The sequence below is a fragment of the Callorhinus ursinus genome, unplaced genomic scaffold (genome assembly GCF_003265705.2).
Source record: "Callorhinus ursinus isolate GAN/ISIS: 27379988/994484 unplaced genomic scaffold, GSC_fseal_2.0 scaffold81, whole genome shotgun sequence".
Classification (NCBI taxonomy): domain Eukaryota; kingdom Metazoa; phylum Chordata; class Mammalia; order Carnivora; family Otariidae; genus Callorhinus; species Callorhinus ursinus.
In genome coordinates this window covers 2511259-2523181 of record NW_027397143.1, presented here as the reverse complement: position 1 = coordinate 2523181, position 11923 = coordinate 2511259, and the positions used below count along the sequence as shown (strand labels likewise).

The 11923-nt window shown below is 47.7% G+C and overlaps 1 protein-coding gene across 1 annotated transcript; it reads left to right on the top strand.

Annotated features, from left to right (window-relative positions):
* The first annotated feature begins 8847 nt into the window (after positions 1-8847).
* CBY3 (chibby family member 3) lies at positions 8848-11597 on the top strand. Its single transcript, XM_025862672.2, has 2 exons — positions 8848-8897; positions 10055-11597. The coding sequence occupies exons 1-2, from the start codon at positions 8848-8850 to the stop codon at positions 10740-10742; spliced, it is 738 nt and encodes a 245-aa protein (XP_025718457.1). The 3' UTR covers positions 10743-11597.
* Positions 11598-11923: the final 326 nt, after the last annotated feature.

Below are 11923 nucleotides of genomic sequence, written 5' to 3'. Positions count from 1 at the left end.
TCGCTGAACAGCTTTCTCCCTTTATTGATCTCCCTTTTCTAGAGAGGTCATATAAGTGGAATCATATTGGAGGGGAATGCGGTAACTGGGTGGTGGGCATTAAGGAGGGCACGTGACATGATGAGCACTGGGTGTTATAGGCAACTGATAAATTACTGAACACTACATCTGAAGCTAATGTATTATTATATGTTGGCTAATTAAGTTTAAATTAAAAAATTAAAATAATAAAAATTAAAAAAATAAGTGGAATCATACAATATGCAGTCATGGAATCTGACTTCTTTCACAAAGCATAATGTTCTTGCAGTTCATTCATGCAGCAGCATGTATAGGAATTCATCCCTGTTCATTGCTGAATAATATTCCATTGCAAGGATATGCCACAATTTATCTATCCATTGAACAGCTGATGGACCTTTCAACTGTTTCCAGTTTGGGGCTATCATAGGTAATGCTGCTAGGAACATCTGGATATGAGTATTTATACAAACATTTCTATTTCTCTTGGGTACTACGTAGGAGTAGAACCACCGGCTTATGTGGTAAATTTATGTTTAGCTTTAGAAGGAATTGCCCAGTTGTTTTCCAAAGTAGTTGTTCTACTTCACAGTCCCACGCCGGAAGGTTTTGGTTCTTCACAGCATCAACAACACTTGCTATGGTCTGTCTTTTTTGTTGCAGCCATTCTAGTGGGTGTGTAGGAGCATCTGGCTGTGGTTTGTTCCAAATTCAGTGAGCCCCCTCTGGCAGCGAAACTGTTGGGTGGTACGGCCTGCCCAGTCGTGGTCGGCTGCCCTGCTGCCCAGGCTGGGGGACCGTGAGCAGCCCCGGGCAAGAATGCCACAGACTCTCTGTTCTCACCCAGAGTTCAGTGGTTTATCATGGATAAATGCTTCTCAATTTCTCCTTTGCTTTTGGTCAATTTCCAGAACCCTAAATGGTTTTTTGGATTTCTTTTTTCCTCCAACTTTATCATCGTTTTCTGGAGAGAGAATTGTTGATCTCCTCACTTCACCAGGCTGCTATCCTCACATACTTTTAGTTGAAGATTTTTTTCCTCTATGTGTCTTCCCTAGACATTGCTTTTTTTCTGTTTTCTTGCATTGGCCTCTATGTTTCACATTGCACGGGATATTTATTTGCCTTGTCTGCACATTAGAATCACTTGGAAACTTTTAAAAATCCCAGTGCCCAAGCTGTACCCGTGGAACATCACATCAGAATCTCTAGGGGGAGAGCACAGCCATTTGAAACTCAAAATAATTAAAAGTCAGTGAAAAATGAAAATGTCAACAAGTTTTTAAAAAGAAAAAAAATAGAAATTAATAAAGTGTAAAGAAAAAAAAAAAAACCAGGGGCACCTGGCTGGCTCAGCTGGACAGCATGTAACTCTTGATCTCAGGGTCGTGAGTTCAAGTCCCACATTGGGTGTAGAGATTACCTAAAAATAGACAAACCTAAAAAAAAAAGCAACCTTTTTTAATAAGGCTATTAACACGCTCCTGTGTTTCCCCTTTACTCACACCAGTACCATACCCATAACCCTTCTGACACCAGATGTGTGGGAGTTTTTCCCACACCAAGCAATTCTATGACACCAGCTGGGTGCCCTACAATTTAACTCAGTCCTGACACCATCTACCTGGAGATAGCTAGCGTCAGATCCCACCAGTGAAAGGCTCAGTCTATGAGACTGACCACACTTCAGATGCCAATCACAAGTAGTGGGTCCCCAGGTTACCCACAATGTCTGTCCAACTTGGCTCCAGATCAGAGGCTCTTGCGACCTCCTCTTGGATTTGATTATTTGCTAGAACAGCTCGCAGAACTTGGGGGAAATACTTATTTATGTTTACCAACTTATGAAAAGATATGACCAAGGATACAGATGAACAACCAGATAAAAGGATACATCGGGCAAGGTCTAGGAGGGTCCCAAGCAAAGACACTTCCATCCTGTGGTGTTGGGGGTATGTCATCCTTCCTGCACACAGATGTGTTCACCAACCTGGAAGCTCTCTAAACTCCATACTTTGCGGGTTTTTAGGGAGGCTTCATCAGAAAAGGCATGATCGATGGTTAACTCCATTTCCAGCCCCTCTTCCCTCTCAGGAGAATGGGGGATGGGGCTGAAAGTTCCAAGCTTCTAATCATGGCTTGGTCCTTCTGGGGACCAGCCCCCAGCCAGGAGCCCACCAACACCTACCTCGTTAGAACAAAAGACACTGCTATTACCGAGGAAATTCCAAGGGACTTGGAAGGTCTGTATCAAAAATAAGGGTCAAAGACCAAATATGACGGCAAAAGATGCACCTAGTACTGTTACCACTTAGGAAATTAGAAGGGTTTTAGAAGCCCTGTGTCCGGAATTGGGGGGGGGGGCAGTAGAGAGAGTATATAGATTTTCTTTTTTTTCTGAAGATTTTATTTATTTGAGAGAGAGACAGAGATAGCGACAGAGAGCACAAGCAGGGAGGAGAGAGAGAAGCAGGCTCTCCACCGAGTAGGGAGGTGGACGTGGGGCTCAATCCCAGGACCCTGAGATCATGACCTGATCCAAAGGCAGACGCCCAACCGACTGAGCCACCCAGGTGCCCCTAGAGTATATAGATTTTCTATTATCTCAAGATAGAGAAGGGAGACTTTTTTTTTAAGTGGTTTTTTTTTTTTTAAGATTTTATTTATTTATTTGACAGAGAAAGACACAGCGAGAGAGATAACACAAGCAGGGGGAGGGAGAGGGAGAGGGAGAAGCAGGCTTCCCGCGGAGCAGGGAGCCCGATGCCAGGCTCGATCCCAGGACCCTGGGATCATGACCTGAGCCGAAGGCAGACGCCTAACGACTGAGCCACCCAGGCGCCCCGAGAATGGAGACCTCTTGCTTATAGTAGAATGTGGAGAGCCAACTCACTAATATGAAGTTAGTGCTAGCATAGGAAAAGCACCACTTTGCAAACATAATGGTAAAGATTGGCTCAGGCAAGAATCACCACCAGAGGGGGCACCTGGGTGGCTCAGTCGTGAAGCATCCCTTCAGCTCAGGTCATGATCCCAGGGTCCCGGGATCGAGCCCCGCATCGGGCCCCCTGCTCGGCCGGAAGCCTGCTTTTCCCTCTCCCACTCCCCCTGCTTGTGTTCCTCTCTCCCTGTGTGTCTCTGTCAAATAAGTAAATAAAATCTTAAAAAAAAAAAAAAAAGAATCACCACCAGAGGCTAAATCTGGGGGGAAATTTTGATGAGGAACAGGATATTTACGTGGTGTTAGAGTGTCTGCCCACAGTACAGAAGGCTCCCTTGCAAAACTTAAATGTCTCTAGATGGGCTCCTGTACTGAAAAGGCTATTAACAGGCATTATAAGTAGGTGGACAATATTGAAATATGGAGGGTCGATTAAAGTAATTTGTAGTGAAATAAACTCATAAGGGTGATAACTGTACTCTGGTCATATAAGATAATACACACAAGTATTTAGGGGCAAAGGGCCATGATATATGTAAATGGCTCAGAAATGATAAAGGAAATAGGGTAAGATGTTGACTGTAAGGGAATCTGGATAAAGGGTATAGAGGTTGGACACTGGGGAGGGTATGTGCTGTGGGGAGCGCTGTCTATTGTGTAAGACTGAAGAATCACAGACCTGTACCCCCAAACAAATAATACGTTATATATTAATAATAAAAATAATAAATAAATAAAATAAAGGGTATACAGGTGTTCCATGTACAATTTTTATTTTATTTTATTACTTTTTCTGAGAGAGAGAGAGAGCACGCACAAGCAGGGGTGAGGGAGGAAGGGCAGATGGAGAGGGAGAGAGAATCTTAAGCAGGCTCCACACCCAGCGAGGAGCTCAGCCCAGGGCTTGATCTCACAACCCTAAGATCAGGACCCAAGGTGAAATCAAGAGTCAGTCTCTTAACCGACTGAGCCTCCCAGGTACCGCTCCCTGGACAATTTCCAACTTTACAACTTAAAAAAAAAAGCCAGGCTTTCACAATCCAACACAATTGTTCAGAGCCTATTTTGGAAGTTGAAAGCCCAGAAAGGTGTTCTGTTTTCTGCAGAAAGCCTCACTTTCATTTAGGTGGTAACAGGTACCCGTGTAAAAGAGAACTATTTAGGACAAAAACTATACGGGGCTAAAATTCCAAAATATTAACCCACCTCACCATTTTGTTCAAATGCCTAGAAACACAAACTTAACATACATTCATTGATTTCCAACTTTCAAATATAAAAGCATGATAAACGTATAAGTTACCTATTAATCACAAATATTCAAATTCACATTTAAGTAGGATAACAAAAAAAAAATTTTTTTTTTTCTGCTGAACGTAAGTGCTATGTGCCCTGTGACCTGGTCCCAGTGCCCCAAGGCAAACGTGCTGGAGCCCAACTGGCACACGCTCGGTCTACTTTTGACTCTTCAGAAAGACTGCGATCTTCCCCTCACCAGCGGAGCTTGGTGTTCTCATGCCTGCCTGCGCACCTTCCCCTCTCCTTAGCCTCCACCACTCAAGCCCAGATGTAGACTCTCGGGTTCCGTGGTGCTTCCTGGTTACAAGGTGGTTATCTAGGGCAGAGAGATTATGCATGAACATTTTTTTCCAGATCTCTGTTTATTAAAACAGGGAATTTAAACATGTTTTCGTAGACTACTTACAGATCCCAAAGAACATGCATGGAACTAATTTCAGGTACAATGGTTCTGGAGCAGCATGGGGAAGCGGGGCAGGAATCATAGCCATCTCTAGACCGCTCCTGGGGCCAACCTGCGTGCTGCCCCCCACCCCACCGCTGTCACCGCCAAGCCCAAGAGGAAGGCTGGAGGAGAAGCTAAAGAAGAAAAAAGCCCAAGGGAAGGATGAGCCACAGAGCAGGTGGCACCTTTTCCTGTTTAATTTGTGCTTCGTAAAAAGGCAGAGTGAAACATGTGCATTGTTTATAACTGTGTTCTATGTGTTCTGTACTATCTGAATGACTTTATAAAAAATTATTTATTTATTTATTTACTTATTTATTTTAGAGAGAGAGAGCATGGTGGGGAGGGGCAGAGGCAGAGGGAGAGAGAGAATCTCAAGCAGACTCCCCACCCAGTGCGGAGCCCAACGTGGGGCTCAATCCCACGACCCTGAGATCATGACCTGAGCAGAAACCAAGAGTCAGACGCTCAACCGACTGAGCCACCCCAGGCATCCCGGTACTATCTAAATGACTTGTATCAAATTTTATTATACAGAAGCAGAATTCTTTTTTTTATTCGCTATGTTAGCACAGAGAACGTCTCATTGTTTCAGGGAAGGGCAAATGTCACGAACAGTATCTCAGAAACCAAGTGAAATAGCCTCGGGGCCAAACAAGAGTTCGCTTCCTTGGTTTTGGGAGTATTCTAGGTTGCCAAGAGAAGGGATCCAATCCACTGACATTCACAGTTGCTATGGCATTTGCCTGTGGTGTGAGGAAGTGAACATTCATTTTTAGGTCCTCTTCTCCTTTCCTCTGTGCTCTTAGAATGAACTTTATGTCCTGAAACGCGGACCTGTCGGTACCTGGTTCTCCTTTACTGAAGGGCTCCAGGTCTAGTCTTTTCAGTGAGGACATCGACACAGAGTTTAATTCCTCAGAATCGAGGTCTGCTTGTGAAAGGAGTTAAGATGTTAATTGTTCATCATCTCTAAACTTTTCCCATTCATATCATCAAATAAAGACTTCCTTGGGTTTTATAGCTTTCTCCTTTTTTGTAAGGAAATAGGGGAAATTGAAAGTTACTGTAGACCATGGCCACCCATGACCTGCCTGAAATATTGAGATTATTAATGAAAATTAGCTTTAATAACACAGACAAATTTGGAGAGAGACAGAGAGAATGAATCACTGGCTTGATTAAAATATTCCTGGGCTCTGATTCCGCGTCAATCAGACAACCTTCTGAGGGCTGATCTGAGCTCTCAAGTGTTCTCGTGATAGGAAGAGAGAGATTTGAACAGTGAGCATGAGGGTTTATTTGTGGAAACTGACATTCAAATTCTAAAATTAGGATGGAAATTCAATTATATGGAATTGCAAAGGACCTAGAAAACCAAAGCAATCTTTAAAGAATATTGCTGGAAGATGCACTCTATCAGATATTAAGACTTCCTGTAAGCTACAATAATTAAGAAAATACGATGTGGGGCAAGAATAGATAAAGAGACCAATGGAAAGGAACAGAAAGCCCAGAAACACTCGGACAGTCACGAATGACAGGACTGAAACTAGGGAGAAGGCCTAGTCTTTTCTATAATTGCTGTTAGGTCAAATTGACATCTATATGGAAAAAAAAATTAACTCTCAGCTCACACTAAAAACAAAAATTAACTCAAAAAAGGGGCACCTGGGTGGCACAGTCAGTTAAGAGTCTGACTCTTGGTTTCAGCTTAGGTTGTGATCTCAGGGTTGTGAGATCGAGCCCCGTGTTGGGCTCTGAATTCAGTGCAGAGTCTGCTTGAGACTCTCTCTCCCTCTCCCCCTGCCCCTCCCACTTGTGCCCTCTCTCTAAAATAAATAAATTAATCTTAAAAAAATCAACTCAAGGGGTGCTGGGGTGGCTCAGTTGGTTAAGTGTCTGCCTTCGGCTCAGGTCATGATCTCAGGGTCCTGGAATTGAGCCCCATGTCAGGTTCCCAGCTCAGCGGGGAGTTTGCCTCTCCGCTCCCTCTGCCCCACCTCTCACCCACTCATGCCCTCTCTCTCTCAAATAAATAAATAAAATATTTTTTAAAAAATTAACTCAAGGGGCGCCTGGGTGGCTCAGTCGTTAAGTGTCTGCCTTCGGCTCAGGTCATGATCCCAGGGTCCTGGGATCGAGCCCCGCATCAGGGTCCCTGCTCCACGGGAAGCCTGCTTCTCCCTCTCCCACTTCCCCTGCTTGTGTTCCCTCTCTCGCTCTCTGCCAAATAAATAAATAAATTCTAAAAAATAAAATAAAATAAAAATTAACTCAAAATGTAGCACAGACCTAAATGTAAAGCTAAAACCATAAAACTTCTAGAAGAAAACAGAGGAGAAAATCTTAGTGACCTTAGGTTTGGCAAAGAGTTCTTAAATATGATACAGAAAGCAGGAATTACGGGAGAGAAAATTGATAAGCTGGACTTTATCAAAATTAAAAACTTTCACTTTGAAAGGCAAAGCCATAGAATGGGAGAAAATATTTGCAAAACATGTCCACCATATCCACATATCCGCTTTTATCTAGCATTACAGAACTCCTTATACTCAATAAGACAAACAATCCAGTTAAAAAAAAAGAATGGCAAAAGACCTTAATTTACCAAAGAGGGTAACAAATAAGCACATGAAGACATGGTCAACATCATTAGCCATCACGGAAATGATATTAAAACCACAATTTAGACATACCCACCAGAATGATGAAAATTAAAAAGGTTTACCATACAAGGTGTTGGCAAGTATGTGGAAGAACAGAAACTCTTTCACTGCTGTTGGGGGTGTGGTACAACCATTCCAGAAAAAGTCCGGTAGCTTCATAAAGAGGTAAACACACACCTACCACATGACCCAGCCATTCCACTCCTAGGTATTTATTCAAGAGAAATGAAAGCATATGGCCACACGAAGACTTATACACACATACTCATAGTAGCTTAATTCGTAAAAGCCCCCAAACTGGAAACAACCCAAATTTCCATCAAATACACGCGAAAACAAACTGTAGTATTTCCATACAATGGGAAATATTCATCAATAAGGAAATTGTTGATGAATGCGACCACATGGATGAATCTCAAAATAATTATGCTGCAAGAAGCTAGTGCCCAAAAAAGGACACACTAAATTATTCTATTTATATAAAATTCTAGAAAATACAAATGAATATGTAGTGATGAGAGCAAACTTCTGAAGGTAATGGATGTCTTCATTATCTTGATTTGGGTGATGATTTCATACATCAAGTTATAAAAACATATCGAATTGTACATTATAAATATGTTGTTTATTTTTTTAAGATTTTACTTATTTATTTGATAGAGAGAGAGAGAGCAAGCACAAGTAGGCAGAGAGGCAAGCAGAGGGAGAGGGAGAAGCAGGCTCCCCGCTGAGCAAGGAGCCCGAGATGCAGGGCTCGATACCCGGACCCCGAGATCATGACCTGAGCCGAAGGCACATGCTTAACCTGTTGAGCCACCCAGGGGCCCCTTCTATTTATTTTTATTATTTATTCTCTTCCTCCCACCTCTATGCTGTTGGGGCCCAACGGAGCCCTTTTCCTGCTGATGCATTCACCCCATATGTGCCTTAAGTGTTGGCTGACAACTCACAGCTGCCCCTGCCAATAACTGATGGGAAATGAGGGTGTGGGAGAGAAGGGAGAGGGTACAAAAGACTGGCTTTCCTGTGGTGCCTAACTCTGTGGTGCAATTTATGCAGTTACCTGTGGGATGGGGCTGAAGCTAGTTTCCACTTGAGGCCACTCTCCTGCTTACTTTATAGTTTCCCCGCCCTGTTTCACTCACACCGTTCTCCTGAGAGCACTTCCCCAATAAATCACTCAAACAAGAATTCTCATCTCTGGCTCTGCTTCTGGGAACCTGACCCATAACACCCTAGGTAAGCTTCACGGGGGACTACCTTGTTCGTTCCCTTACATCAAATTCCTATCTCCAGCTCTGCAGAGCTGTGCCTGGAACACAGCAAACACTCTATACATGTGTTGCATGAATACAGGGAGAGCCCAGAGTCCGCTTTATGGCTAGACTGTAGGCACCCCTTCTGTCCTGGGCTAGTCTGGCCTGGAGGCATTGTGAGTCATAGCTGGTGGAGAGCAGCTGAGTGGTTCAGACATGGGGCCAGGCCTGGGACAGCAGCTCAGCACCTCCAACACATCCTCCAGGTGAGGCACAACCTGCAGTGAGGATTACCGGGAAAAGGTCCTCTGGGAAGATGCAGCCTTACACGTGGGCCTGGCTGCACCCTCTTGGGCCCTCTTTGGGCTTTCAGAGATGTCACCCTGAGTCAGATCTAGGGGATAGTACCATCCCCTCAGCCCAGCTATGTGCAAGAGGAATACGTGGGTATTGGATTGATGTAGGCATGACAGAGGGTTCTTTCCCTTTTCACCCTCCATGTGGGAGAAGAGGGAACATAGAGTCCTTTCCCCATAGAATAGAGTCAGCACTTCCAGGCTTTGGGGGAGACAGAGAATGAGACTTGTTATCTGTACTTCAGCTTCCTTGAGGATGTAGTCTGCTTGGGAGAAAAGTCACGTGTAGTCTGCATAACCCCTATGACCTCAAACCCTAAGCATTGGTCCAAGCCCACGGCACGTGCCCCCAGAATGTCGCTGAGCATACTGAACTACTGTCATCTACACACACATCTGGGTTCCAAGCTGGACCAGTAGCATCTTGAGGGCGGCCACAGGCTAAGAACCCCTGCCCAGACCAGGCCTGGCCCAGGGCGCATTATGCCATTGGTTAGTTTAGATATCCTACCGAATACTTTTCTGAATCCAGAGCTAGCCCTGGTTTTGTAAACCAGCAGTGCCAGAATGAAGTTTAGGCCCTGGTCCCCTTTCCAGCTTCCTCTTGTATTCCCAGCCGAGTACCATACACCTACCCTACTCCAAGCTCTTCCTCACATCCCGAACATGCAAGCTGTGCCCGGCTCTTCACTCTACCTAGTGGCTCTCTCCCTTATCTACCCCCAATTCACCTAGCAAAGCCCTGCTTAACTTTTAAGTACCTGTCTCTACCAGTCCCAACTCCCGGGCCCCTAACCCCTTCCAGCAGCCCCGCCGAGGCTCAGAAAGCCAGGGTTGCGGTCCTTCATCTGCATATACGTCCCCTGCGCCTGACACAGAGTGGTCTTTGGGGAAGGTAGTTTCAGGAGACTTCTGTCAGCGCCAGTGTGCAGGGACGGGCTCCCCAGCGACCAGCAGCTGGTTAGCCCCTGGCGCCGACCTCAGAGCTAAGCTTTGTCCGCCGGTGCTCGCGGCCTGACGGGCCAGCCTGTCCAAGCAGGCTGCTCACCCGGACTCTTGCTCCCCAGCAGTGTCCCTGGCTCGCCTTCATCATTCCGGACGCCGGGACTCCGGAGGCAAGGGCGCAGCCCCGGTCGTCCACGTCCTCGAGGCTCGGCACCTGGCACCCGCGCACCCGACACGGCCCACTCGGCCCTCGCCCTGGAGGCCTTCAGGTGCCCCGCCTCGGGCCACGCCGGCCGCCTGTGGGAGCAGTTCCGGCAGTTCTGGGCCGACCACGTCTCGCGGCGCTTCTCGCCGCGGCGCCCGCCGCTGCGCCGCATCTCCTCCATGTCCACCTTCTACCTGCTGGACCACAGGACGCGCCAGGCCGAGCTGGGCCTCAGCTACGGCGCGCCGCGCACGCGCCTGAGCGACGAGGCCTTCGTGTTCCGTGGCGGCCGGTGGGCCGCCGAGGGGCTGCCGGTGCGGTCGCGGCCGCCGCTGTCCTCGCCGACCATCTCGGGCTGGAAGCGGCCGGTGCAGCGGGGCAAGAGCCAGGTGCTCCTGGAGGAGAACAACTACCTGAAGCTGCAGCAGGAACTGCTCATGGACATGCTGACTGAGACTACGGCGCGCATGCACCTGCTGGAGAAGAAGCTCGGCACCCAGGCCAGCCCGGCGGCCGCGGCGCGCGCCTGGCAGAGGAAGATGCGTAAACGCGAAGGCGCGAGCGGCGTGCTCATGATCGAGCCGCGCGCTCTGGAGTCGTTCTGACGCAATAAAGCCCGTGCGGCGCACGCGCGCTTCGCTCCTCGCCGCCGGCCCCGGCGCGTTCGTGGCCGGTGAAGTGGGCCGGGCCCCGGCTCCCGACTCGCGGGTAGGGACCGTCACTTAGTGCCCAGTGTGGACGGGTGACTCAGCCAGCAGCCGGTCCCGGGAGGGCGCGATAGGGCCGTGGAGGAAGGTGTTGTGTGTGCGGCCCGCCGGGAACGCGGGATGGGAAGCCAGGCTTGCAACAGGCAGTGCCAGCGGAGCGGGGCGGGGAAGGGGCGCGAGGATGGCAAAAAGGAGCAGGCAGGGGCATTCTTGGCCCAAGGGACCGAGGACCGAGTCTGGGGCGGGGGGGCAGCGAAACCTTGGGCGCTCAGTGATGGAGGGTGCGATGAGGCGGGCAGGCCGACGGGGCGGGAACCTTGCTCCTGGCTCCCCCCGCCCTGGTTTGGAGGCGCGGAGCGGACCAGAAGGGTTTCAGCCTGAGTCCGGAGTAAGTGTATCTTACTCGTCTTTCTCAAACCTGGGCTCAGCCTCTCCCGCCTGGCTGTGTGGCTTTTGGCGAGTCGCCTCTCTCTTACAGGCCTCGCTTTTTCTCCTCCGTAGAATAAAGGGTTTGTCTGACCCAGGGTACAAACAAGCACTCTCCGGGACAAATCCTGTACACAGATAGGATTTGCTCCACCCACGTTGCTTAAAAATTTTGCATTCGTGGGCGCCTAGGTGGCTCAGTCGGTTGAGCGTCAGCCTTCGGTTGAGGTCAGGATCCCAGGGTCCTGGGATCGAGTCCCGTCTTGGGCTCCCTGCTCAGCGGGGAGTCTGCTTCTCCTTCTGACCCTCCCCCCTCTCATGCTCTCTCTCTCTCTCTCTCTCATTCTCGCTCTCAAATAAATAAATAAGTAAAATCTTTAAAAAACTTTTTTGCATTCGTTACCAACATTTTAAGAATTTGGAGATTTCACATTAAAAATCCAGATTTCCTGTGTTCTCCTGAAAAAGAGACTTGGCCACCTTCTAGATCCCTTCTGGATCAGTGTTCTTTCCCAGGACGTGGGGAGTCCATTTCCCCAACCCCCATACACACAAGGCACTATATAAGGTGCTTTGGGGAGTGTACTGTACTTGTGGTGACACTGGTCCTTGCAATCTGTAACCTTTTCTTTCCCTGGAATATAGACAGTGCA

Bases quoted from the DNA above. Each gene is read 5' to 3' on its own strand.
- CBY3 (XM_025862672.2), top strand. From the start codon at position 8,848: ATGGGGCCAGGCCTGGGACAGCAGCTCAGCACCTCCAACACATCCTCC. The intron at 8,898-10,054 runs GTGAGGCACAAC...CTTGCTCCCCAG, and splicing joins ACCTCCAACACATCCTCCAG to CAGTGTCCCTGGCTCGCCTT.